This window comes from Centropristis striata, chromosome 15, assembly GCF_030273125.1.
Source record: "Centropristis striata isolate RG_2023a ecotype Rhode Island chromosome 15, C.striata_1.0, whole genome shotgun sequence".
Taxonomy (NCBI): Eukaryota; Metazoa; Chordata; class Actinopteri; order Perciformes; family Serranidae; genus Centropristis; species Centropristis striata.
Genome location: NC_081531.1, coordinates 10,646,547 through 10,674,174, shown reverse-complemented (window position 1 = coordinate 10,674,174; position 27,628 = coordinate 10,646,547). Strand labels below are relative to the sequence as shown.

General features: G+C 37.3%; 1 protein-coding gene across 1 annotated transcript; it reads right to left on the bottom strand.

The window, feature by feature from the left end:
- Positions 1 to 56: 56 nt before the first annotated feature.
- jakmip2 (janus kinase and microtubule interacting protein 2) lies at positions 57 to 26,882 on the bottom strand. Its single transcript, XM_059351408.1, has 23 exons — positions 25,242 to 26,882; positions 22,604 to 22,858; positions 22,089 to 22,331; positions 20,679 to 20,888; positions 18,200 to 18,298; positions 17,922 to 18,068; positions 16,033 to 16,173; positions 15,654 to 15,710; positions 14,753 to 14,875; positions 13,760 to 13,888; positions 10,569 to 10,652; positions 10,029 to 10,091; positions 9,453 to 9,551; positions 8,369 to 8,470; positions 7,853 to 7,906; positions 7,673 to 7,738; positions 7,503 to 7,571; positions 6,492 to 6,569; positions 6,135 to 6,185; positions 4,727 to 4,879; positions 4,501 to 4,566; positions 3,692 to 3,768; positions 57 to 1,866 (listed from the first exon to the last, which is right to left on the bottom strand). Exons 1-22 carry the CDS (start codon positions 25,368 to 25,370, stop codon positions 3,718 to 3,720), a joined length of 2,469 nt encoding a protein of 822 aa, XP_059207391.1. The 5' UTR covers positions 25,371 to 26,882; the 3' UTR covers positions 57 to 1,866; positions 3,692 to 3,717.
- Between the last annotated feature and the right edge of the window lie 746 nt (positions 26,883 to 27,628).

Genomic DNA, 27,628 nt, shown 5'->3' with positions numbered 1-27,628 from the left:
TAACTATCTCACTTCTGGCAGTAATGTGCATTTATTTTCCTTTTTTAATTATCTTCTAAACACCTAACCATGTACTTGTTTGCCCTGACATTAGGAAGTAGTTTAACGTTACAGTGGGCATCACGTTTAGTATAAGGACGTGTTGATCTCCTGCAACCAGGAAGTGCTCTTATTTTGAAAACGCTCCTGTGGGTCATATTTGAGGGTAAGAACAAACGACATATGTGATCGTATGGTTTCAAGGACTTGCTCAGTTAGATTTAAATTTATACCGTCCAATCATCTGGCCAGAGTTAATGAGCATATACTGCAAGGTAATCTGAAAAATATTTACAGGTTTGTGAAAAGATAAATGTAACTTTAAAGGGCAAATTGAAAGTTGCTCAGGTAGAACCAGCACCCCCTGCTGGTCAACCAGAGCAACACATTGTTAGAGAGTAGATGAATAGAGTATACTGTGTGTGATTGAGGGAGGAAAAAGGAAGATGGACGCAAATATTTCATTATTCCACATTCATATTCCAACAATTTTTCTGTTATAATTTTCAAGGAAATAAAATTCATCTTTGCAGCCGTCACCACAATAAAACAGAGCAATGTATACCCCTTTGAGTCATTTATAAACTACATCAACTGTTCAAGCTGCTTCAGAGATTAAAATAAAAGTGCAACTATTCACAGAAATAAAAGGGGAGAATACATGAAATAATTCAGACACATGTACATATCAACAAATGTATATATTACAGTACAGGATAGGGATGTTTCTCTCAGTGGAAATCTTGGGACACAGTATCTGAGCTGTAAAAAAGAAAGAAAGATAACCAGAGAGTATCTTACAGTCTGCTGGTTTCTGAAAAGAATTAAGAAGCGGTTTGACAATCTGTGGAGATCCAAGTTGAGTGGAGCTGGATCAGAGAGCCATTTCCCCCTGTCACCTTGTCTTTCTCTTTTTACCTCTCAAGTCTTTAATTGTCCTGTGAAGACGTGTCAACCTGAGTGTCCTGTATCCCCCTTTCAGTGTCTTTACACGACAGTCTCTGCGGTGTAGTTCGGTCTTTTTCCAGGTATAATCTCTGGAGAGTCCAAGCAGTTTGTGTAAGCACCATCCTATGAACAGCGAGGGGCAGGCCGGCTGGTGACACCTCCTCTTTATAATCTGACCTGAGACCAGTACTGGCCTCTGCAATCATGGGCCCTGAGTTGGCTCGCCTCTATATCACCAAGAGGTTGCATTCATGAAGAACGTCTTTTGGGGTTTTTGGAAAGGAAAGAAGAGAAAAAGAAGAGAAGTTGTGGTCCGGTGGTTTGTTTGCCTTCTTGTCTATGAGTTTTTCTGTCTCTTTATATGCCCACTGTGGCTAAACGGTGATGAATGACATATTATTACCCTGCATGGCAGAGAGAACATTTCCCAGGCTTTGGTTTGGATTTGTCAAAGCGTGTGTTTGCATCTGCATGCGTCTGTATATGCATGCGTGTCCGTAAACCGTGTGCATGTAGGTATATGTGTGTGTGTCTGCATCTAATATAAGTGTCTCTCTAATGTGTGTCATTCTTGCAGCCTGTTACAATTCCCCCAGCTGTTTGGAGAGACGTTTAATGTCCAACACCGCTTAAAAAAAAAAAAAAAAAAAGCCATCCTGGGCAGTATTGTGAGTCACCCCACCCCCGTTAAAAATAAAATAAAACAAATAAAATCCGAAGTGTGAACGTCCAAGGCCAACACACGACAAATCCACCTACACTGACAGCAGTCACTGATGTTATGACACTAGCAGCCACTGCTACGCACATTGTTCCACACTTGTCCAGAAAATAAATAACACTGCAGTCACAAACAAGATCTCCAAGCTGACACACCACCTGAGAGACAGAGAGAGGAGTCACCATGAATTACAGCAGTCAAAAGTACTGTGTCAAGCTAATTTAACAAACACTGCACATTTTTTTGTTTTTGTTTCAGCAAATCTGTAAAAGTATATTTAAGCTTCCTCCCTTCCTGTGTTGACATGTCTTAATTGGCATAAACACATTAGAAAAGTCTTTACTGAGGTAAAATATAAGTAAGAAGTAGGGTTTTCATTGTCTCACAGACTTCTGCACCTAATTTCTTGTCAACCAGTGGAGCTGCCCCCTGCTGGCCATTAAAGAGAATGCAAGTTTTAGGCATTTTCGTATTGTCTTCACTCTTCTGACCTGGAAGTTGCAGCTTGGTTGTAACCCCAAGTAGCTGTTATATCTCACGAAGTTAACAACTAGCATTTATCGGCTAAATATATTGTTCTCAGGAGCTGGTGGAGACCAAACTGGAGCCAACAGGCAACAACTACTGGTGCGATATATTTCCTATATGTGTTAAAAGGTAAACTGTTTGCGAACACATTAGCCATAACAACTTTTTAAGTGATTATATGTCGGTGTTGTTTTCATAGCTTGCTGCTCTGCCCCCTAGTGGCTGAAAAAACAACAACAACTGATTCTATCTGTGAAACATTTTACAAATCACAAAAACTGTTTGCATCATTTTTTTAAAAATTTAAAAAAAAACATGGGTTAAAGGCCAAATGATGACAACAAACAAACAAGAGAGGGAGAGACAGCGATGCTGATGACACGGTCTGCTGCCTGGAAACCATTCGATAAAAATGATATGCTGGTGTAAAATGGAAGAATTAAACATGAACGTTATCAAAAATGCCTACAGTTAGTGGAAAGATGCTGAGAGTGTAATGACAAAGAAGGAACGAAGGTTGAATATTTCTCAATGAGGGCAAGTTGAAGCAAGTTAATGTGTAGGAGGGAAATAACAGTGAGCAGACCAGGGTCAAATAATTTTTGCTTCTGGAAGCAGTGAGCCTCGCAGTGGTCAAACTGTGGGGGGAAAAAACATACAGCAACCACTTTACAATTTGTAGTTCCCTTTTAAGACAAATTAAATCTAATGGTAAGGATTAAGTACAGGCCAAGAGAAGTATTTTAGCACATACTTTGTTTAGAGTTTACTATACAAATTACAGTCGTGAAAAAAAAATATTAGACCACCCATTTTCTCTAATTTCTTGTTCATTTTAATGCCTGGTACAACTAAAGGTACATGTTTTACATTTTGGACAAATATAATGATAACAACAAACATAGATCATAAGAGTTTATTTTAAGAGCTACCAAATGAACCAAAATCATTATCAAGAAAACCATGGAAAATGTCTAGAATAGCTCTTAAATTAAACTCTTATGAGCTATTTTTGTTGTTATAATTATAATTGTCTAAAGAAATGTACCTTTAGTTGTACCAAATAATATCTTTTTCCATGACTGTATGCTCTATCACTGGCTGATTTGCAGTACAGTTTAATTAGGGGTATTATTTTCAATCAAATTTATTGTTATTTACTAGGTATAACAAGTTCACACCAAATCAGATTACTTTAAAACTATTTTGCAAAATAATAATATGTTTCATGCTTTTATTCTGAAGGTCAGAAGCCCAGATCAAGAAGTCTTAATAACGCTGCCTGAGCCATTTCAGGCTCTGCAGCAGCAGTATTCCCAGCTTTTACTTTGGTGGCTGCACAGAGCCAAAACACATGCTGTGCAGGTTCTGCTTTCACGGAAAAGTATTTGACCGAGGTCCAGAAGAGAGACGGCGGCGGTCTGAACTTCCTACTGCAAAGCCCTCAGGACTCACCTCTGCTACAGGACACGCCAAAGACTTCAAGGCCAAAGGATAAAGGCAAGAGAAAAGAACAAGAACAGAAACAAAAACTGGAGAAAGAACGAGAGAAAGGGATGAAGGGACAAAGGAAGTGAGAGAATTAGAGGAGCACTCAAGACATGTTAGTAACAGCAGAGACAGAAAGGGGTCACTGCACAGGGACACTGGATAGTTATCATTAGGAAACCATACTTCTGAATATTATTATTATTTTACTGTAACTTTTTAAGATATTTACGAGAGCGGTTTCCTATAAATAATGCGAAAATAATAACACTAAAAATTTGATTTAAAATTGATTCTGCAGACTTCACGCTGACAAATCCATAATCTAATCTGCTTGTACTCATCTTTAACCCTTATGCCTCAATAAAAACGTTGATCTGATGTCCTTAGTGGGCAAAAAATGTCTTTGTCAAAAACTGCCATAAAACATTTTTATATACTTTTTTTTATACAATTCTTATCTTATCATCTAGATTGAAAGCCTGATATAACAGACTGCATGTTTTTGTGCTGTTATGGTCAGGGGATCAGAAATTGTTTGTATTTTACCCACATACATTTTATAGACCTAATAGAGAAGCTGAAGTTGAAGTACCAAATTAAGAAAAAAAAAAAAGCCAAAATATATAATATGTGCATCAGCACAGCCACAACATTAAAAAGTCAAAAATACCCATAGTGAGGCACAATGGCTGAATTTCATTGTTTGTGTTTAAGCTTAATTAATGCACATATTAACTTATTAACTTATATTAACAATAATACACGTGGCCTACCTTTTCCTCCAGGTCTTTAATCTGCCTCCTCTGGATTTCTGTCTTGTCTTCAAGGTCACGAATTCTCTGCAAATAATCACAGAGAAAACTATTAGAAATGTGTTTCGTTGAGGGGCTGATTATCTCTATGAGATGTCACACATACAAATAAAACATACAACTCTATTTCCATTCAGAGCTCTATCATCACACACACACACACACACACACACACACACACACACACCTGGTGTGCCTGGTGCAGCAGCTCCATCCTCTCCTGGAGGATCTGGCAGTCGTACTCTCGACTCTTCCTCAGCATCTGCCTCCTCAGCTTCTCCACCGCCGTCCGCAGCTCGTCTTTCTGCAGCTCATCCAGAGGCTCGCCGTACTTTATCACCTGGAGGAAGAAGACACAGTGATGATGGATTTTAAAGAAAAGACACTTCTCAACACACTCATTTCTGGTCATGTTGGAACGTGATTGTTCTTCCATAAATGTGGCCTGCGACAGACCACGAAGGCTTGTGTTTAGCTTGACCGTTTGCCAGAAATGCCTTTGCTATGTAACTGAAGCAGCCTCAATCAATGACAGCATACAGTCCTTAATGTGCAGAGTGTGATTGGTCCAGTAGTATCAAAGATTAGCTACAGATATACAGACAGAGAGATGAAAAGCTACTAGAGGTGTGAATCAGCTGAGGCCCCACGATACGATGTTATCCCGATACTTGAGTCACGATACGATATTATTGTGATTTTAAGCATTTAGCGATATGGTGAGTATTATGATACAATATATTGTGATTTAACTTTAAATTAAATTCAATCAAGAATTGTTTTGTTAATTAAAGGAAAATTCTCAGTCTATTCATCTCACTTCAATCTTTTTATTTCACCACAATGAGAGTCAAACCCACAGACTGACCAACAAAGTATCCAGTCAAACTGAACTGAACTGATATCAAACATGTATGGACGACAACAACTGCAGCATTTTATCAAACTTTCCTCAACTTTAAGCTTCACTGCTCTGAATTTTTTATGAATGTAACAAAAAAATCTTACTTTGCAGCGTTATTTCTACAACTTCTCAACACGATATCCTGACATGGTTCCTATAGATTCCTTAGATCTTCTAGTTTTATATGATACCAGTATCTCCAGTATATGCCTAAAAGTGAGCCAACTACAGCCTCTAGAAAAAAAAACCTGTGGAAAAACTGACGGCCATCAGGCGCTAAATATCGATTGTTGGCAGCCATGAATCAATATAATATTGCCACGCAAAATATTGCAATACTATTCTGTATCGATTTTTTTCCTCACCTCTAACAGTTACACACATGCACACACGTAGCCAAATGCATGATCCAGTAAAGTGGTCATGTGAACTCCATGTAAATGGCACAGATGTTCCAGATAAGTTAAATGTGCATCATCACAAGGATGAATGTCAAAGGCACATTTCTTGACATTTAAATAGATGTCTTCATTCTGAAGCCTCACTGCTTTAGTATTTTAGATGGCATAAATGTGGCCAGTACTGATGTGTTACATGACGCTGTGATCTTACCCAGTAACTGTTTTTTTGTGTGGAATGTACAGTAGTTTTTGTAAACACTGAGTCTGTAATGTGTTGAGACATGAAGCACCTTGTCCTGCTGCAGGGCGTTGTATAAAGTTGCTTCCAGCTCCTGGATTTGCTGTCGGGAGGAGAAAAAAGGACTGTTGTTACTTCTGATACATACGAATATATGCACACCTTTCTATTGATTAACCTTAACCATAACTACTACATGTATTACGCTAACACTTCATCTAACCGTGTTATGATTCTAATCTTAAACCTAAAACCTGAAAATCTAAAAAAAAAAACAACAACCTGTAACCTGTAGAATAAATTATAAATCTTGAGGACCTGGACATTTGTCCCCAGATTGGAATTGAGTACCAACAGTTTGACTGTGGAATTATTTTGACTTGATAAAATGACACACAAACACACGTACCATGTAGGCCTGGTCCAGAGCCTGTTTTCTGTAGTCCAGCTCCTCTTCTAGATATCCTTTCTGTTTACAGAACATCTCCTGTACAATGTTAAGGGAAGAAAAAAATGTTTAAGAAAAGTTTATTTCTTCTTTTTTGCAACTCAGTAGTAACATATTCCTCAAGATGTATTCTGCCCTACAAAGTCTAACTGCAGTAACTACGCAAAAGGTTAAAGAAAAGACTTATATGTCACTATGACACTTATTTCTACATGTATTGATGATGTAATTTTTATGCTAAAAAAATCATGATGATTTATTTGACCTTTGACCCCAAAAACGTAGTTACTGCATTGCTGAAAAAAGTTTTAATAGTAATGCATAAACAGGGTGGAGTAACAACAATGTTGTTGTCTTCTTTCAGCTTTTATATTTTGTTTTCAGTGAGTAAACATTTTCAAATTGATTTTGATATAAATTTATTTAAAAGTGTTTAACAATTCTATTCAAAGATTTGTGTATTTTATACTTATTATAAAGAAATGTTATATTTTAGTCTTAAGATAATTCTATCTTACTTTTTTACTTCATAACTATCTAGATAATAATTTCCCTTTCACATAAACATATAATTTTTGAATTATTTTTATGTTTAAATTAGTGTATATATATATATACATATATATATATATATATATATATATATATATATATACACAAAGCAGACTGTGGTAAGTGCAATTACTGCTTGGTTTTGAGTTGGATTTTGTGTTTTTTTTAAATAATTATTTCTCTGAAATAAAGCAAAATTGAAATCTAAAACTTTTTCACAAGATAAAACAGACATCAAGGAGTTCATTTTTAGTTATAACTAAATTTTGACCAAAAATGTAGTTACTGCAGTTAGGCTGTGTAGGGCAGAATAGTATATGACATAATACTTCATATAAACCAATATTTTACTATTAGGATCTATGTGCTATAGTCATATCACTATAATCTTTGTTAAAATCTTCAATTCATGTGACTGACCATCTCTATCTCCAGGTCCATCATCTTCTGGTGCAGTGCTGCCTCCGTGCCTTCGATCTGCTGAATCCACTAGAGGGCAACAAACACGAGTCAGCACAGCACACACTCCTCTGTGTGTTTTGATTTCATTGTGTTCATCAGAGGAGACATGATGCGGTTTGCAAACGTACCTTTTCTGCTAGTGACAAAACAGTGCTGGCCTGAATAATGGCCACTTGCTCTTCATTTCTCAAGTTCTATACAAAAGAACAAGAAACACATTATTTCCATTCCAATAATAATAATAATAATAATAATAATGGGCCTGTTTTATCATCACATGTCGATCTGCTGAATTCCCTATTAATTACCCCATTGTCTCCCAGGATATCTAGAAGTTTGATGAGATCTGGTATGCACACGTCCTGTAAAGAAAACACAGTAAAACTCTATCAGGAGCATTAAAAAAAAAGGCATTTACCATTTAACTTTTACTTGAAATCAAAAAGTTCTTTACACTATAACATGTTGAGTGTGACATCAAAAACTAAAAACTCCCATTAGGTGCAGCCAAGAGGTCTGGAATACAAACAGGAGTGGCTGACAGCATGTAGAAGGTATGTGGTGATGCAGAGGTCAAAGCATGTTCTGGTTATTGTTGTTCAAATATGACATAAATACAAACAAAAAACAACAACTTTTGAGCCATGTTTAAACTTGTTTATAATGTAGTTTAGGGTTGTGTTCATGCCTCTACTTAGAGCTGTCCATCTGTGATCAGATCACCCAGGATGCATGTTAATACCAAATGTGAACTTGGCTTATGTGTAACTGAAGAAGGAAAATGAAGGTTGGGTTAATCATAATAATTAAAGCAGAGAGCGTACCTTGACCCCCTCCTTCATACAGTAGATCTGCAGGGCGCTGACTCCCTCAGAGAAGGGATGCATCCTCAGGTGGTTGAATGGGGGGGACCTCCTCTCACGCTCCTAAGACAACACAAGTATACATTTAGTTATACAAATAACACTGTAACTCAAACTCTCATCATGAGTTTAAAATCAATGCTGACAATTAAAGCCAAACTAAATTCCCTGAATCAGTCCTTGTTTCCACTTACAGGTGCATCTCAATACATTAGAACATGGATGGGCAACTTAAATACTGGAGGGGGCCACAATTTTTCATCGACACTACCACAGGGCCACATATAGGACCGTGCACTTAACCAGATATGATGAAACTGCAATTTTAAATATGTTTACAGTGCAGTAACTTAACATATTTCATGCTCAAATGCATGTATAACAGTATAAATAGGAATACAAAAGGTTCAAAGCAAATAAAATTTGGTCTTTTGTAATATTACATTTTTTTTTAGACACTTAATTTGAGGTCTTCCATTAAATTTAAGAAATTAAATAAATTAAAACATTAAATGTTTCATTCTGTGTGTAATGGATCTACATAATGTGATTTTCCACTTTTTTAATTGAATTACTGACATAAATAAACTTTATAATTTATTGTGTACTGTATATATCGCTTATTTCAGATGATGATGTTAAAGTTCCAGTAGGTGGTGCTGTTTTGCTTTGTTTAGCCGTGAAAATGCTAAAAACCATATTTGAGACAAATTGCTGCTGCCATCTGAAGAAATATCAGACAAACACGTGGTTACTACAAAGGTCTTTAATTAGAATTAAGATTTTATTTTCATTCAAGACTGTTCTGAGCACATCTGAGCTACCTGTTCCCTCACTGCTCACTAGATGGCAGCATCAGCCACAACAAGCTGCCGTCACTATCTGCACTGCAGCACTGACACAACACAAAGCCCACTGTCAGCCGTCTGTCAGCCTGACTGGCACACGGGCGGGCCGCCTGTCTGCACGGCTGAATGGATAACTTGACGAGATTTCAACATAGACACTTTAACAAAAACATGGTAGGACGCTGTTTGTGACTCACCTCCAGCTCCAGTATCCTAAACTCCAACAGCTCATTCTGGTCTTTGGAGTCTTGTAGCTCCTGCTGCGCCCGACTGCTCTCTGACTCCAGCTTTTCCACCTGAAACCACAGAGAGTCAGAATAAATAATGTATCAGCAATACTTCCATGATCACTTTTGTTTTTTGTTTGTTTTTTCTATAAGAAAAAATGACTAATTTACTCTTTGTATGTTTTAATACAGTTGTACTCATCTGCAAATCCCATTAAAAAAAAGTAAAAAAAAAAAAAGAATTAATAATGTGAAAGGAATATGTAGGAGGTAACCAAATGTAGAAGAAACGCTACAAAACGTTATGTAAATGATGAAAAATCACAGTTTTTTAGGCAATTGTAATGATATTTAAAGTAATAGAGAAGAAGAAGAAGAAGAAGAAGAAGAAGAAGATTACTTTATTAATCCCACAATGGGGAAATTCAACCTCTGCATTTAACCCCTCCTTTTTTTACACACAAGTAAACACACCATGCAAGGAGCAGTGGGCAGCACATTACTGCTAATACTGAAACTGTTTCATTTTAAGGAATACAGTCTAACCTTATCGTACAGCTCCTGATTCCTCCGTAAGAAGAGCTGCTTCTCCTCCACCCATTTGGAGTCCTGGTGGAGCACAGGGACAGTTGATGCATTAAATACAAAATCTGGTTGTATATTTTGCATATAAGTTAGGTTTTTTGTTATTAAAAAGAGCATATACAACATATTTCATGTGCTAGGAGTCAAGTAAAAAGTGATTAATTACTACACTAGATCAAACATAGCCACTATCTGCAACACAAGTTAATTTCTTAAGATTGAGCTGCTAATTTGTATATGTTTTGTTTGTATTCTTGTTGTTTTGATAATGACTTTGGCTATAATCAAGAAAACCATGGAAAATGTCTAGATATCAGCTCTTAAATTAAACTCGTATGAGCTATTTTTGTTGTCATCATTATATTTGTCCAAACAAATGTACCTTCAGTTGTACCAGGCATTAAAATGAACAAGAAATTGAAGGAAAAAAGTGGTCTAATAATTTTTTCCATGCCTGTATATTAATTTGCCTTCATCCATACATCTGCTTGTGTGTCCTACCTGTCCTTTCATGGTCAGCTCCTTTTCCAAGTCCTCTATTTTGGCTTTGTACCTGAGAACGTCTGCTTGCAGCTGCTCTTGGGCCTGAAACAGCAGCAAAACAGATATTTTTAAGCCACTAGTGCACTTTTTCTCAAGTGATGGGGGTCCCTGAACCCCTCAGGGTCTGTGTTGTTGGTATTGCAGGAGGTACAATACAACATTTTTATTATAACCTCTGCTGAGGAAGTTCTGTCTTTGGTTCCGTCTGTCAGCAGGATTTTGCAAAAAACACTACTGACCAAGACCATAGCATATCATCAGGAAGATATCTTGAACTTATGTGAATTACTCTTGACAGACAACCTCAGGGCACAAAGAGATACAGCATTGCTGTGGTGGTGCAGGGATAAGACGAATTGGTCACCAGCAGATTAAATGGTGCTGTCCTGAACATCCTGATTCATTTCATTATCAGAAGGAGCATTTCATGTCAGACGAACTCTGAATCACATCATAAACATACATTTTCTTCTTGGACTTTATTGGACCTCTGATCATCACACATCACATCACAACATCATACATTATGTATCATCTGTTCTGTGTTTCTGTCCCAAAGTGCACAGGCAGCATAAGGCTCCTGGAGCATTTTCTTCCTTTTTGTCTGGGCTGCAAATATCCCTTTTACTGAATTGCATGCATCTTTATCTTCAGGGTATTGTTAAAATAATTGATTATTTTCTATATTGGTAAATGGTTTTATGCTTTATTTCTGCTTCTGTGGTCTGTCTCTGTTCTCTGTGAGTGACGCAGGTCACTATCAAAGGTCAAACCTTGACTGTAATAAATATCTCTATGCATTTATATTAAGTCAGACAATATGATTTGATACATTGATTGTGTTTGTGTGTTAATATTGATGAAGAAAACTATGATTACTTTAATTACATATATTCCATTTGCTTAAACTGATTAAGATTCTATAAATCACAAAGAATGACATCCAGATATATTGGTGCACAGTTTTTGCTGTGTGTGTATGTGCATTTGTGAGTGTGTATGTGTACTTCCTGGAAGAAATCAACCAGCATGTTTTGTAAACAAATGTTAGTATTTTAATGGGTTCCAGGGAGGGAGTCGTGGTTCAGACTTCACGAACTGAAACACGTCTGTTTGTATTCAGGGACATGAGTTAATTTTGAACCCGGAGATCTCTGTAAAGTGCACATTTTTTGACGTATTGTAATAAAACTTTTGTTAAACTGAGGAACTTGGACGTTCTCCAGCTCTTCATTTCCCCATCAAAGAATGCGCAGAAAAATGGTGAGGTTTTTTCTGTTGGTGACAGATTTTTTCTGTCGGTGACACATTATCAATTTTCAAGGTTTCCTCATGCAATTTTTCTAACAGTATATACAGAAATACTTGAGTTGAATTCAAAACATTTTAATACATTTTTAATACCGTCACAATATTTTTCCAACACTTTGTCAAATCAAGTCCCTATATCACACTTACTTGATACTTTTTGCTTTTATAGCAGCACTTACCTAGACACAATATCTTGTGACAAAGTTTTAGACTTCAATTTTGCTTTGTTTCAGAGAAATAATGACATAAAAATTGCAGTAACTACAAAATCCAACTCAAAAGTGATGCAATGCGGCCTTGTTTTTTTCTTGATTGTGTTGAATAGTGAAGACAAGAATAATAGAAATTATACGTTTATTTGATAGGGAAATTATTATTTCAAATGTATTCTGCAACGGTGTGCTGCCGCTGCTAGTTTACAGTGTTGCACTGGTGACATTTTTACCATAACACAGTAACTAAACGGTTTGCGCTATCTGGAAAATTCCAATGTTTTCTGAAAGCTGAGAAGTTTCTCTTTACAGCCAATATGGCGTCATTGCGATAATTTCACTCGCGCTTTTCCTGGAAGCCCACAAAGCAGGATTACACGCACTCATCGGAAATAGAAACACTGGATTATGTATGAAAAAAGTTGACAAAGATGAAAAGGAAGGACATTTTCACTATAATTTTAGTTTGTTTTGTAACCACACGATACAGTTTCAGTTAGATATTGTTTTTTTAAAACTCTCTCTCTTCGTTAACTATAATAACCTTGACTGGCAGATGGTTCGAAAATGTGACACCTCGTCAGATGGCGTTTATTACTTTTTAATACTTTTTAATGGCATTATTTTTGGCTAATTTCATTTCCTACCTTTAAATACCTTTTAAAACCCCGCAGCAGCCCTGACCTTTTATATCAGAAGCAACACTTTACTCCCAAGCCAGAACCCAGCGTAAAGTAGTTATCAATGAAATTGCAATACAAACAATGAAATGAGTTTGCAGGGGAAAGATCTCTTCTTTCCTCTGACAGGAAGAACTGAAACTATAATTATGTACTGATGATGCACAGGTGGAGTCACAAATGTGCAGCAGTGGAGTACTTAATAATGGTGGAGTCACTGCATATCTTAACAGTACTGACCCTTTTATATAAAAATCCACTCTTTAATCTTCCTTGTTAAAGGTGAAACATAATAAACAAACACTTTCCTATTATGACCATTCTAACAGAAAACAATGTGACAAATGTGATTTAGGATCACATGTTAGGATGTTTTTTAAAGAGAGCAGAGATAATCAAATTGTGAAAATTCAATTCCCTCAGCTGCACAGCAGCCATATGACACAACCCCAAAGATAAGTCTATTCATATATGTGATTGATAGTGATCAAATGCATTACTGATGAGGCTATTTTAAATGTGTTTGTGGTGGTAAATGTACAGTTTACAGCCTTGAGGTTATACAGTCATGGGAAAAAAATTAGACCATTGTTTTCTTCAATTTCTTACATTTCGTACATTTTTTTGGACAAATATAATAACAAAAATAGATCATAATAGTTTCATTTAAGAGCTGATATCTAGACATTTTCAATGATTTTCTCATGAATAACCAAAATCATTATCAAGAAAACCATGGAGAATGTCTGGATATCAGCTCTAAAATTAAACTATTATGACATATGTTTGTTGTTATGATATTTGTCCAAACAAATGTACCTTTAGTTGTACCAGGCATTAAAATTAACAAGAAATTGAAGAAAAAAAGGTTGTCTAATATTTTTTACATGACTGTAAGTACAAGAAGTGATTTAATAAAGTATATGTATATAAAGTATGTGTGTACCTTGGCTTCCATCTCAGCATCCAGAATGCCTCCTTTCTGTTCCTGCAGCAGGGCGTAGGCTCGCTGTAAGGCCTGGTACTCTCGGGTCAGCTGACGGAAACGCAGCTCAGACTCCTCGTTGGCTAGACCCTGGTGTGACACACAGGACAGAGGGAAAGGTCAATAGTTTAATTGCCGTATAGCAGCGGTTCCATAACTTTTTTAGCCGCGCTCCCCCTTCTATGTCCCAACCGGGTTGATGCACCCCCAATCCCCCACACCTTCAAAACAAAATGCAATAAGCTATTTTTTATAGCCATATTAAAGGCGGCATGTTTAATCATGCTCAAATGACCAGAACACACATATAATTAAATAATCATGATCACAACAATGCGCTCTCGCATTTGAATTAATCTGTAACACAGTTTCAATATAATGCAACAAAGTTATGCGCTAGCTTCCACTTTAAAGAGCAAAGAGGATGATGACAGGCTCAGGATCAGAGGCAGAAAGCAGATAAGTTGGGAAAAATTTTTTAATATTTTGAGCCGTGTTGAACAAAAATTGCAGCAAGTTTAAATGAGCGTGGAGCTAAACAACCCCGTCATCATAGCACGGGTTGGAAAAACGGAAGAAGATAGCTTCTTCTACGCTTCATTTTAAGATGAAGTGCATTTTGAATAGCCTGCATTTATTTATTAATTAATATTACTGTTTTGGATTTTACATTTACAAAGGAAATGTTTATTTACACGTCTTTATTGTGTGGGGAAAAAAAATGTAATTGTGTAATTTTCAGACCACCACTACATTTTTCATCTTGCGCCCCCCCCCCCCCTAGTGGCAGCTTACGGACCCCCAGGGGTCCACGCACCACACTTTGGGAATCCCTGGCGTACAGTATAAGTCTGATTGTGTGTTTAAACAGAATGGCCTCAGGATATTGATGTGATTGTAAATGTTGCAAGTGTGATTAACTTGTGATGTGGCAAACATGAGGCAGGCTCTCACCTCCTCCAGGTCTTCATCAGGAGTAGCAGGAGTTCTGTCCATCCGGAACGAAGCCACTGACGACGTTTCTGAGTCCATCGACTCTTCATCGTAGCCAAAGAAGGTGTCTACTACGATGTGCCTCTGCGGAGGAGGAAGATCCATCAGAAATGATGAATACAGGGTTCATACACTTTAGCAGTGCTCAAATTCAAGCATTTTTCAAAGACTTTCAAGGTAAATTTCCAAGCTTTTCCAGTATCTTACACCTGTTGTAAATTGCATGTTTAAGATGAGTACTTACATACTAAAAGGGGGAGATTTCACTTAACCATACCATCAGCGATGGTATTACACTTTTAGGAGGAACGGTCTTCATTTCAGATAGGCTACTCATTATTTTTTACATTGAACATGTGATTATCTATAGTCTATAGATGGATATAGTCAGATTGCAAGACAAATACAGTAAGAATTTCAAGCATTTACAAGCACTTTATCCAAAATCCAAGCACTTTTTAAACCTTGAAAATACAACATTTAAATTCAAGCATTTTCAAGGATTTCAAGCACCCGTATGAACCCTGTTAATATGGCTCTATGGGTGGATTCATGGAGACTACGTCCATGCTTTATTCAGTCTATGGTTTGAAATAACTGGCAGTTATGAAGCTGAATGTTTGAGATTTGTTTTCTTATTTTCTGTGTTGTAACACGACTGAATAGCTTTGTTTTATAACAGACAAATAATGTTGGAGAGGATCTTTACAAAAGATGCACTCTCGCTTTTCAAGAATAAAGAAATTTCAAAACCGATAAGTGCATTCTGCTTCCAAAAAATACACCTTCACAAAATGTGTTTACTGGTTTAATATAATTGTAACCAGCTAAGAACACTCACTACAAATGTAATTCTCTTTACCTTTATTGGCCTCGAACTTCTTTTATGCCTTTTCTTTCTTAGTAGTTTTTCTCGGTCCTGGAACAGACAACAGAGAAGCAGACGACACAGCTGAGTTTATTTTCTTTCCTCTTTTAAAAAAAAATTAAATTAAATGAACACAACACTGAAACAAACACAGTTCACTAATGGTGTCTGGAATCATGGGATGCTCACAGAGTTTCTAACCATTTCACATGTTAATAGTGTTAATAGTGTGATGCTCATCATGTGGTTTTCAAACAGAGTTTCCACATGAGCTCCGGATCAATCTCCATGACCGCAACTGCCTACTCTGCAAATTAATGCAAAGTTCAATAACGTGCTCATTGAAATCCTCATTATAAAGAAGAAAACATACTCGTGTCAGCTCATCAATCATGCTCTGTTGCTCCAGGACTTGAAGCTTGAGAAAGGCTATTTCCTGGTCATCATGTGCTTGATCCAGGTCATTCAGGGACTTCAGCTTCTTCAGAGGAGGATGGGAGCTGATCTTCTCCTTCTGCAGACACACAACACACACGGGAAAGTCTTCTAAGGTCACAATATCCACTTTCATGCAGCAGGTAAACCAAACTATTGTCCCGTTTTATGGAAGAAACATGTTATTTCTACCAGCTCGTCTTCGGACCATAAGGTCTATTTTCAGATATGGAGGCATTTTGACCAAAACACACATAAACTAAACACTTGGAAATGGAGATACCATTGTTTCCATTATTCAACATAAATTGTCATGTTATTTAATATCACCTGTGGTTGTATGATGGCATTCGAATGACCTTTAACCATAACTCAAGACTCAACATTACTTTTTGAGCCACATAAGGGAGCTCCGGAGTTAAAACCTCACCAAATAAACCTATTTCACCCATCATTAAAGCCTAAATATTCCCTTTATATTTGTTGTTTGCTTGAAATGAACATAGTTAGGAGTCAAGCTGAACAGGACTTTTATACTTCATATGGCCTATGGAACACTTTTTCAATGACAATTCAGATATAAAGGTTTGGTCTGAGTCATTTGAGCTGTCTTTTCCTTGAAGTTCTCAAAAAGCTGTACAGTAAATGAACTTTAGACATAGTCGGGGTCATCTTGAAAAGGAAATTCAATCAAAGGTCAAAGATAATTCTTAAAAAATTATATCTGAACTTTAGAACAAGGGGCAACCTCTGGTCCTGAGCTGTGAAGCCTATGGGAAAGTACCAAAAACTGCAATTCCTCAACTCTGGCTGCAGAAGGGAGCAAGTTAGATTGACTCTCATGGTAAAATGTCCGATTTCACAGTAGAAATAAACATGTTTACAGCCTGGTTCAAACGATGCCTCTACTCTCAAAAGCTGATTTCCCCTTCCATGACAACTCTGAGGGGGGTGAATTTTTTTTATATCTCACTCATTTAAGTTTTGAAAATTCTGCATAATGAAGCTGGTCTCTGATTTGAGTGACAGGTGGCTTAGCTGTCCGTCACTAGCCGCTAGCTGTCTGTAGCTGCTAGCACTGCAGCTAATTCACTGGAAACTTTTCCTGTCCGCTGTCAGAGAGTTTTACAGGCAAACATCGGACAAATAACACCACTTACTGTGTGGTGAGCTGTACCACTGCTCCAAATTGTTTGGTGAGTGAAATTCTAGTTTTATTTAATTTAATCAATTATTACCGTTCACGGTAGTTTGTTAGCTGGCTAATGCTGCCTTCGATTGCTAACGGGAGCGAATGAATGAAGATATTAGTTTACACAGTCTATGCTTTAGATCTCTCTTTTTCTAATAAAAGAAACTAAAAGAAAAAAAAGGAAAAAAAATCATATAATGTCAATATAATATTGTTTTTATCATTTAAATGATAAATCAAGTCTTCCACCTCCCATACCGTAACACTACTAATAGACGAGCATCAAAATGAAGCAGTAACCCTGTGCTGAAGGAGGGAACGGAGCAGCAAACACTTCCAGAGATATCAAAGTCATGTAACTAATCCACTGTGGCAGCATATTTTTGGAGGTTTAACTTCAAGCTGTTGTATAAAATGAATGTATCTTGCACAGTCATTGAACAATATCTGAATGTAAGATGTCCATGTGGTCAGAATATGACTGTTAACATGAGCTTATTCTTATCATAGGGGCCAAAACAGGAGTTGAATGACCTCTCTACGACTATATGTTGAAACCTCAACATATCCTGTTCCTCCTGTGACAACATTACTAAATGTCCTGTCTCCATGATGCTGATGTAATGTGTGCTGACCATCTCATGGTTCTCCCTGGCCAGGCCCTTGAGCTTCTCCTCCAGCTTCTGGATGGTCTGCGTCAGGTCATCGTTCCTCTTACTCAGCAGCTTGTTCTTGTCCAGCAGAGGCTTACACTGCTTCTCTGACTCTCGAACTCGCTTCAGCTGGTGGGGAGAAAAGGACACGAGGATATAATGTGACCGACATCAGCAAGTTTAACATCAAGAGATTCAAAGGAAATGATGAAAGAAAACGAGAAGTGACAGAAGATCCATAACTAAACCGTCAGTCATACCAGTTCATTCCTCTCGTCCACCAGCAGGGAGTTGCGGTCCTCTAATTTACGAATAGTTGAGTTGAGATCAGCCATGCGCCTCTGGTTTCTCCTCAAGTCCTGAAAAAACAAATTAAATCTCTCATTTAACTGACCATATGTGGACATAAAGGTCGTGTAGCAAGTTCACTTTCTAACTATTAGCCAGTGCAACAATTAAATATATATTTTTTAATAATTCTATTAGCTGTGACAAAACTACGACATCAAGTGAGAGTTCAGTGTTACAAGCATGTTGCAAGTAGCTGACTTATAATAATTATAATATATAATAGGGGTGGGCAATATGGGCAAATTTTTTTTTGATTATTCAAAAAAAAATTCCAATAACGATAATCTGACAATATCCCTTGAAATGCGATTTCTTTACCAAAAATAAAAGCTGTTAAAATTCTTCTTGCTAACCAGGCCTTCTCTGGAGGGACACAATGTTTCAGAACAACAGCTCTTGTTTATTTTCTTTAAACCCATATAAACCTCACTGTAGAGACATTAAATGGGTAATGTAAAATTGCATATCGTCAAAACAAAGTTAACAATATTATCATAGACGATAAATATTGCCCACCTCTAATATATAATAATAATTTCATTAAATAAGAAGCCAACAACATTACAATAGCTGTAAACCTTTAATTCTAATGTTTTCACGACTTTACATCTAAGTTCATGGGTTGTCATGCTTTAATTGTGAAAACTGATTCCAACTATGGACAAAAAGACTTGAGGACGACCCCCTCCTATTGAAATGGATCTCCCTCCTTCTGAGGACCTTCCCCCGGGCTCAGAAGCACCAGAGGTCCAGTGGAAGACGCTCAACCGCCTGAGAAACGGAACAGGGCGATCAAAAGCTGCCATCTGGCTATGAAACTGGCCAAACCACCTGTGAATGTGGAGAAGGGGACCATACAATGCAGCGCTGCCTCGTCTGCTCCCTGCTAGCCAACCAGTGCAGCTCAAAGGATCTTGCAGTGTTCAATAAAAATGCAAAGGACCGTGTAAAGAAATGGAAAACTGTCATTTGACCAACCAGCTTCTTCTTTTTTCTTTTTTCCTTTAAAAAAAATCAGGATGGACTGCTGCCTCACATTTCTCAAACTCGTTTCAAGTTGCCAAAATGGTTTGCTGTCTCAGTTGTCTCCAGCTGTTTGGCAGCTTTTGACCACTTCAGATAGTAATTGATTTACCTTGCTCAGGAAACTGAGAACTTTCAACATCAGCAAAGACATTTTAACACTTTTTTACAGATCACTCATTGAATCCACTCTCATCTACACTGCAAAAAAGGGGCGCCTTAAAACAAGATAAAAACACTAAATCTGAGGGAAATGATCTTGCTGCATGGACAGATAATTTCACTTGACATGATTTCTTAAATTAAGATGGTTAAATCTAGAAATAAGCATGTTGAACACTTAAAATAAGAAATTAACTCTTAAAATAAGATCAATTATGTAACACTTCTTAATCTTCTTAAGTTTTTTTTATCTTGGTAAGAACCAAATAATTTGCAGTGCACTCTGCCCAGTTCATCGCTGCTTTCAGCTTTAATTTATCTTGTTTTAAGAGTTAATTTCTTATTTTAAGTGTACAACATGCTTATTTCTGGATTAAATCATCTTAATTTAAGAAATCTTGTCAAGTCAAATTATCTGTCCATGCAGCAAGATCATTTCCCTCAGATTTAGTGTTTTTATCTTGTTTTTAGACACCCCTTTTTTTGCAGTGTATAACATCTCATCCTGGTTTAACTTCCTCACCACCACCAAAACAAAACTCTCCTGCATAATAAATCAGGCCAGAAAAATAACCAGGACAGCCCCCTCCCACCCCCTGCACCACTCCTTCAGTCTGCTGCATCAGGCAGACGATACAGAACCCCACTGGCCCGGAAAAACATTTACAAGAAATCATTCATCCTCTCTGCAATAACTGTCTTAAACAGCACAAAATAGGCTGCACTGTTTGTATCTATTGTTGTGTGTTACTGTGTTTGTAAGTGTGTTTTAATTTATGATGCCGTGTCAAAGACAAATTTCTGTTTTTACTATAGAACAGACAATAAAGCTATATCTTATCTTATCTAGCAAGCTGCAACACGACACACCAACATCCAGCGATTGCCGACGGCTGTTTGGAGGATGCTGTGCTTGCAGTTTTGGTTTAGGCTTGAGGAATTCAGACTGCCCTAAATAATTACGAGTAGCTTTGATCATGACGAGCGTGAGAATCCCTATCGCTTAAATGGCTTAAATGTAGTTACACAAGTCCTCCTGCATAATCGAAAGTTGTGGCACGTTGGCACTTAGCCACAAAGCTGTAATCAAGGGATTAATCCAAGAAAAATAGAGTTTCAGAAGTAAGAAGACTACTGTCTCTCAAATGAAACGCCTGATATGAAGTTTGATATGAATGAGTGGAGCTTTCCCTCTCTACTTACTGGGCTTCCACAGTGCTCAGCTCCGTCTCCAGCTCTGCCTGGGATCTCTCTCTTTGGGCTCCCCAGGCCGCACTCGGCCTCCTTGACCAGGAACAGCTGTTCGTCCAGGGCGTCCTTCTGAAGCTGCAGCTTCTGTAAGAAACCTGACGTCGACTCCAGCTCCTTCTCCAGAGCAAAGATGGTGCGATCTTTAGATTTGATTTCATCCACCTTTAGTGAAGGAGAAAGAAATAATGGTATATTTCAGGTATTGCAAAAGGAACTTTATTTGCCCCTGGTGGTGCTTTTTTTTTGTATCCAGTGTCCCTGTGCTGCTTTTCATCATCATTCACCTTGTAAGAAAGAAAAGGGCAGTTGCATAAGAATAATTTATGTGGCCCGAGAGAGTAAAAATGAAAATGACTTGGTTCATACTCTGCCCTTTCCAGCTTCTGTTATACTTTACTTTTTGTGAGAGAGAAATTAGCAAATTAAATGAAAAGATGAACTGATGAATAGATTTTCTTAAAAAAAAAAAAAGATTTTCAACATTAATTAATGGTTGAAATAATAATGAATTTATAAAAAAATAAAACTAGTTATAGCCCAAATTTCCACACACGAACCTGCAGCAACATTTGTATCTTAATCTTTTTAAACCAGAAATCTACTGTTAAAAAGTTTCCAGAGTCAATGGGTAATCGTGTTGAATCAAAGTACTAATGACTGGCCAAAATAATCATGATTCATGATTTTTGCCATAATCAAGCGGCCCTACTAAACATTTAAATATCAAGCTTTTAAAATTATACCTCAGGAACCAAAAAAGTCACTCAGTATGTTCAGTTTGAAAGTTTCGTTTCGTTTCGTTTCGTTTCTTTCGGTCAATACATGTCATTAAAACAGAAGTAACAAAGAAGAAAAAAAAAAAAAAACATTGATCACAGTAAACAATAAGTAAATAGAGAAAGAAAATTGATAATAGACATTTGGACCGAAGAGGCGTAGGCTGAAGCATAGCTTATTACGCCTACCCTGTTACAACTCGAGTTAATTTAAAAATTAGAAATGTATAAAAGAAATAAGCAGTCACAAAAGAAAGAAAAGAAAGAAGCTGCTTGATTTTTCTTTTTCCTAAATAGTAGCCGCATAGAACGTGTCACCACTCATTACTCTAACTTATATAAATGAATCATCCTATTTTTAAGTACTTTTTTGAAGAAGTTAATGGTATTGCAAGTTTTCAAGTCTTTCTCCAATTTGTTAACTGTAGCTTTAAAACAAACTCACATAGTTCAAATAACAGAATTGTAGCTGATGTAACAGCACAATGCTCCACCCCACATCCCATGTTGCATAAATCGAATATCAGCAGTGCCTTATTTATATTCTGGACAATATTCATAGCCATGTGAGTAATTCAGTGCCTACCAGTCTGCGGATGTCCCTCTCAGAGTCCCACTTGATCTTGGAGATCTGCTCCTGGTGCTGCTGGTGCTCCACCCGCAGGTCGCCGGCCTTCATCTTGTCCGACTGGATCATGTTGCTGAGAGCTTCATCTGTCTGCTTCTTCACGCTCTTCAGCTCCACGATCTCCTGCAGGAGCTTCACTCTCTCCTGGTCGAAGAAGCGCCGTGCATCCTCCTTGGCTTCCAGGGTCAAAGCTGTGCGAACCTAAAGGGGGGAAACAAGGGTTTTGATGTGGCTTGGCAGGATTTCCAGGCGTTTTTTTTTAGATTAACTGGGGGAAATGAAAGGTGAGTAATGAGTATTTATTTCTAGTGCTCCTCATCTGGAGCCTTCTCTCAGTACTGAAGGTGACTGTCCTGTGCCAGACCTCTCTGTCCTGGTTTACTTCCACAGCTGCTGCTTTGGGATTTGGTTTTGGGGTGTTTATTTCTGTTTTACAACTGCAAAAAAGCTTCGCTCCACATCCGTAGCCTCACCTTCTCCCCGCTGCCGTCGCGCATGGCGCTCAGTGCGGCTTTGAGCCTCTGGTTCTCCTGGTCTTTGATTTTGGCGTGGCGGGCCAGCTCCTGCTCATGCTGCCGCGTCAGGTTTTCCCTGAGAGCCTGGAGGTCCTTCTGCTTCTCCTCGTGCCACTTGGCCCGCTGCTCCGTCATCATGGCAGTGTGGCGGTGCTGCTCCTGCTCCCGCACCCGCTTCACCTCCTGGAGCTTGTCGCGTTCCAGCTTGCTCACCTTCGAGAAGAGCAACAGGATATTTTACATTACTACTATGCAGTGGTGAATTGTAACTAAGTACATTTACTCAAGTACTGCACTTAAATAAAGTACCTCAAAATTGTACTTGAGTAATTCCATTTTATGTGACTTTGTACTTCTACTTCACTACATTTTGAGGCGAATATTGCACTTTTTACTCCACTACATTTAGCCGACAGCTTTAGTTACTTTTCAGGTCGAGATTCAACATAAAAAACGTGATAAATTAAAAGTTAAAAAAACTCACAACAGTATATTAAGCAGTTAAAATTAGCCCTAATGCAGCACGGCCTTGTCTGCTCCCTGCTAGCCAACCAGTGCTCAATAAAAATGCAAAGGACCGTGTAAAGAAATGGGAAACTGTCATTTGACCAACCAGCTTCAGAGACACGAAAAGAAAAAGAACTGATTGGTTTCTTCTTTTTTTCCTTTAAAAAAAAATCATGATCGACTGCTGCCTCACATTTATTTTTCTGTTAATATTTCTGCACAAAAACTGTTAATCTGCCAAAGTTGAAAAGTGCAGTTGTATTTTTGTTTAATATGTTCATTTTTACAGAAGCATTCTTTGTTTTATTTCCAAATTAGTTTTGGATCAAGTTGAATGCAAAGCACTTTAAATATTCCCAAATGTCAGTAGCCAAAGTGTATTATATTGTTTGTTGTTGTATCAGTTGGGCTTAAAAAAACAACAAAATTTCATTTTCTCTGGACCAATAAGAGTGGAACTGAGCAATTATTAGTGCATGCTGGATATGCTGCATCTTCTGTCTAAAGATGAAGATATTAAAGAGTTAATGCAAACAAACCCATTTGTATTATTTAATTCCTCATCCAATGAGAATGTATAAGAGAATCGATAAGGAATCGTATCGATAACTTACTATAAGTAAGTAAGTAAGTCAATAAGCAGTATCGATAATGGAATCGGAATCGCTAAATTTTTTACAATTCCCATCCCTAGCTGACACAGTTCTCAAAAACAAATATAATACACTATCAAAGTTACTATTATTCATTTATTTTACATCCTAAATTGGGTTTGGGTGAATTTAAATTAGGTCCAGCGAACCCTGCAGCCAAAGGAAGGACTTTATGAATTGTACTTTTGGACACTGACAGACTTCCCAGTGTCTGAAGACTGAACATTTTTGGATTCAGCCTGAGAGAGACAGCCTACTTGTAGCTTAAGAGATGATAACAGAGGTTACAAAAAGGGTCACAAATCATAAAGGCTTCATTTCATCTAAGAATGGGAGCGCTGTTCCCCCTCATTACACTCTTTTATGTATTAAAGCACAAAATCGGGGCAATAATTGTGATGAAAATCCTCCATGTGCCCTCACTGATCTGTCACCAGTTGTTACATGTGTAAAACACATGTAAAACATGTGCTACACGTCCAGTGTCAATATTTAACCTGATTGACCTTTCATATAGGGCATTAAGATGTATATTAACAAGTACATTGCTTTGTGTTCTATAATGCTGCTCTACATTAACTCCTTTGGCAATGTGTTCTAGTTTACTGTTTGAATGCACAGCAGTATGTATGTCAGTATGCAGCACTTTACCCTTAACTTAGCATGTGGTGTACATGCAAGACACCTATACATAAGCATGCATATATTGTGTCATGTCATATATGGCTTGGCTTGAACCTCTGAGAGCCTGATTTAAGAGCCTACTGTACTGACTTATTGAAGAGAAATTATAAGCCAGTTTGACATAAGACTTCATAGAAATAACAGTTATTGAATCTGATACGCTAACCTTGAAAGTGAGCTACAATACTTAAAACACTCATGTAGGGCTGGGCGATATATCGATATAAAAAATATATTGATATATTTTTAAATGTGATATGCAATTAGATCATATCGTATAAATCGATACAGTTCATTTTTTTCTCTTTCTTTCTTTTTCTTTCGCTCTTTCTTTCTTTCTTTTATATATAAATGCTGCCGTTACTAGGGTTTGTCATATTTAGTTCTTTTGTAATGTTCGTTATTCTTTCCTCATATAAATATATTTATTTCAGAAAAAGATTGGCCTATTTTATTTCATAGGCTATTTTTATTTAAGATATTTTTTTTATTTAAATGTGCACTTTATGAGGCTTATATTAAAGGTATGCCTGTTGTTATACAGTTTACTTAAATAAACGGTTTCAGTAAAACTACTTGTGACATGTCATATTTGACTTTGACTGAAAATTTGCTCTCACTTTGTGATAAAAATATCGGGATATATATCGTATATCGATATCCAGCCTAAATATATCGGGATATGACTTTTGGTCCATATCGCCCAGCCCTACACTCATGGCAAATTAAAGTTTCTTGATGTTGTGAAGTACCTTGCATTTTTCTTGGTGTAGCTCTATCTGAATGTCAGTCAGCTTGGACCTGAGATCTTCATTGGCGGCTTGTAGGGAAGAGATGAGCGCTTCGGGCTTCTCGCTCTTCGTACGCCCTTTCTTGGCCATTGAGTCAAATACTAGAGGAGCTCTTCTAATGCTTTCATTGAGACTTCACAGAAACTTTCCAACGCGCTCCCAGGGTTTCCAGTTCCTCCTCTTCCTCATTCTCCTATCAAAAAAAGGGGCTTGGGTGTGGAGGAGAGACACACAGAGACAGAATGAGACATAGAACAGACTGCAGAGGGAACATCATTGAGACTTTGGGACAATGAAAAAAAAAGTTCAAAGAGAAACTTCTAAGGGGCTCAATATGTGTAGCAGAAGAGTTAAATAGGAAGAAAAACAAATGTGCATAAGATCAAAGTGCAGGGTCTGCGGAAAGAGCCGATATGGTTGATTTTCCTCATGAATAACAGAATGCATGTGCTTGTATGTGCACAAATGGAAAGATGAACGTAATTTTCCAGGTGAAATTCTTTTTCTCCATATCATTCAGTAAATGGGACTCTGTTATTGCACGTTGTCCTTAAACCCAAGAAAAAACATCACATGCACATCATACAGTAACCCCTACAGAAATTGGTACTAATGTCATTAAGTTATATCACAACAACGGTCACGCTTTTTGAGTTAACATAAGAATCCCAGACAGTTCAATGGCGCCCTAAAGATGAAGTCTTAGGTTTTTAACCAGAGGAAGGATAGCATATTAGAACTAAAATACTATGGGATTTAAATTAGTACTATCATAGTATGATATTGTGGCCCTTTGAAGAAATATTAAATTGGAAACTATTAACAACTCAACAAAAACAGTGTTTGGAAGCTCTATACAATCATCACAATGTTAATGTAGACACTCAAAATTAGTGTCAGAAATTCAGTATTAAACCAAATGTGAAACATTGTCACAATCCTTCTGCTACTGAGTTATGGAGTTGAATAATGCCATTGAAAACAAGTTTAACAGTAAAGTTGACCTTTGACCTTTAGGACATAAAATGCAATCACCTCCTTTTATCCTGTGAGACGTGTGTGAAATGTCATAATTAGCACAGGAATTATTGAGTTATGGCCAAAACAACTTTTGCAAGTGACCGTGACCTTTAACTTCCAACATATAATCAGTTCATTCTTTCTCTTTCTTTTTCATTTCATTCACAGATTTATCAAAACATCAGTCAGTTCATCCTTGAGTCCGGACTCTACAGATAGTTCCGTCAGGGCGTTCCTCACATATTGCGTTCATCAGAATGGGATGGGAGTAAGTAATTTCACAACCAAAATCAGTTCATCTTTGAGTCCAACTGGAAATTTGTGCCCAATTTGAGGAAATTCCCTAAAGGTGTTCCTGTGATATCACATTCACAAGAATGCAAGAAACTTACAGACACAGTGACTGGACAGACAACCGAACGATTCTCAATTGCAACTTAATGAAACAATATCTTAAATCCTTGGACAACTTGGGTCAATGAGCTTGAAGTCAAAGTTCAATGTGAAACATTGAGGGAATGAAGAGGATAGTAAAAAATAGACATTGTGAGTTGTATTGCACCGTGCAATTTTACATAACCTTCACTCAGCAGGCTGAGAAATTATACTAACAGACATATCTCTTTTTTATCAATTTTTGCCACAAACAATGTTAACCAAAACCAACAGGAGCAATTGCATGATTCCAACAACTTACAGCACAGCCTACTTGGCGTGGATTTTTTTGCATCGTATTCTCTTTTATAGTTGTTATTGGTACAAACCATGATTGGTGATGTACTCCACCAAACATATAGTCATGGAAAAAATTATTGGACCACTTTTTTTCTTCAATTTCTTGTCCATTTTATTGCCTGGTACAACTAAAGGTACATTCGTTTTGTTGCTATCATTATATTTGTCCAAGTGTACCTGGTTGTACCAGGCATTAAAATGAACAAGAAATTGAAGAAAACAAGGGTGGTCTAATATTTTTTTCCATGACTGTATGTGATATAACAACAATAACACAAAGTACAAGATATGCTCTTAGACAGGATGACTCCAAGATGAGCATCCATTAGTATGTTGATAGGATGTATCAACACTACAAATAATTTCTGAGGTTGAAGACCTATCATGAGTGCATGAGTTCGTTGGTGCTTTCCAGATGCTATGATAATTGTAATACTAGGGTAATGATGCAATTCGGCAGTTCTATTGGGTGAACAAGTCGTTAGTGAAAACAACCTTTACCATCATGGATAGAGTTTTTTTTTGGAACAAATGGTTGTTTGGGTAAACAGTCAGTGGTAATCCTTCCTGCCATGCTATTTACATTTTCTTCC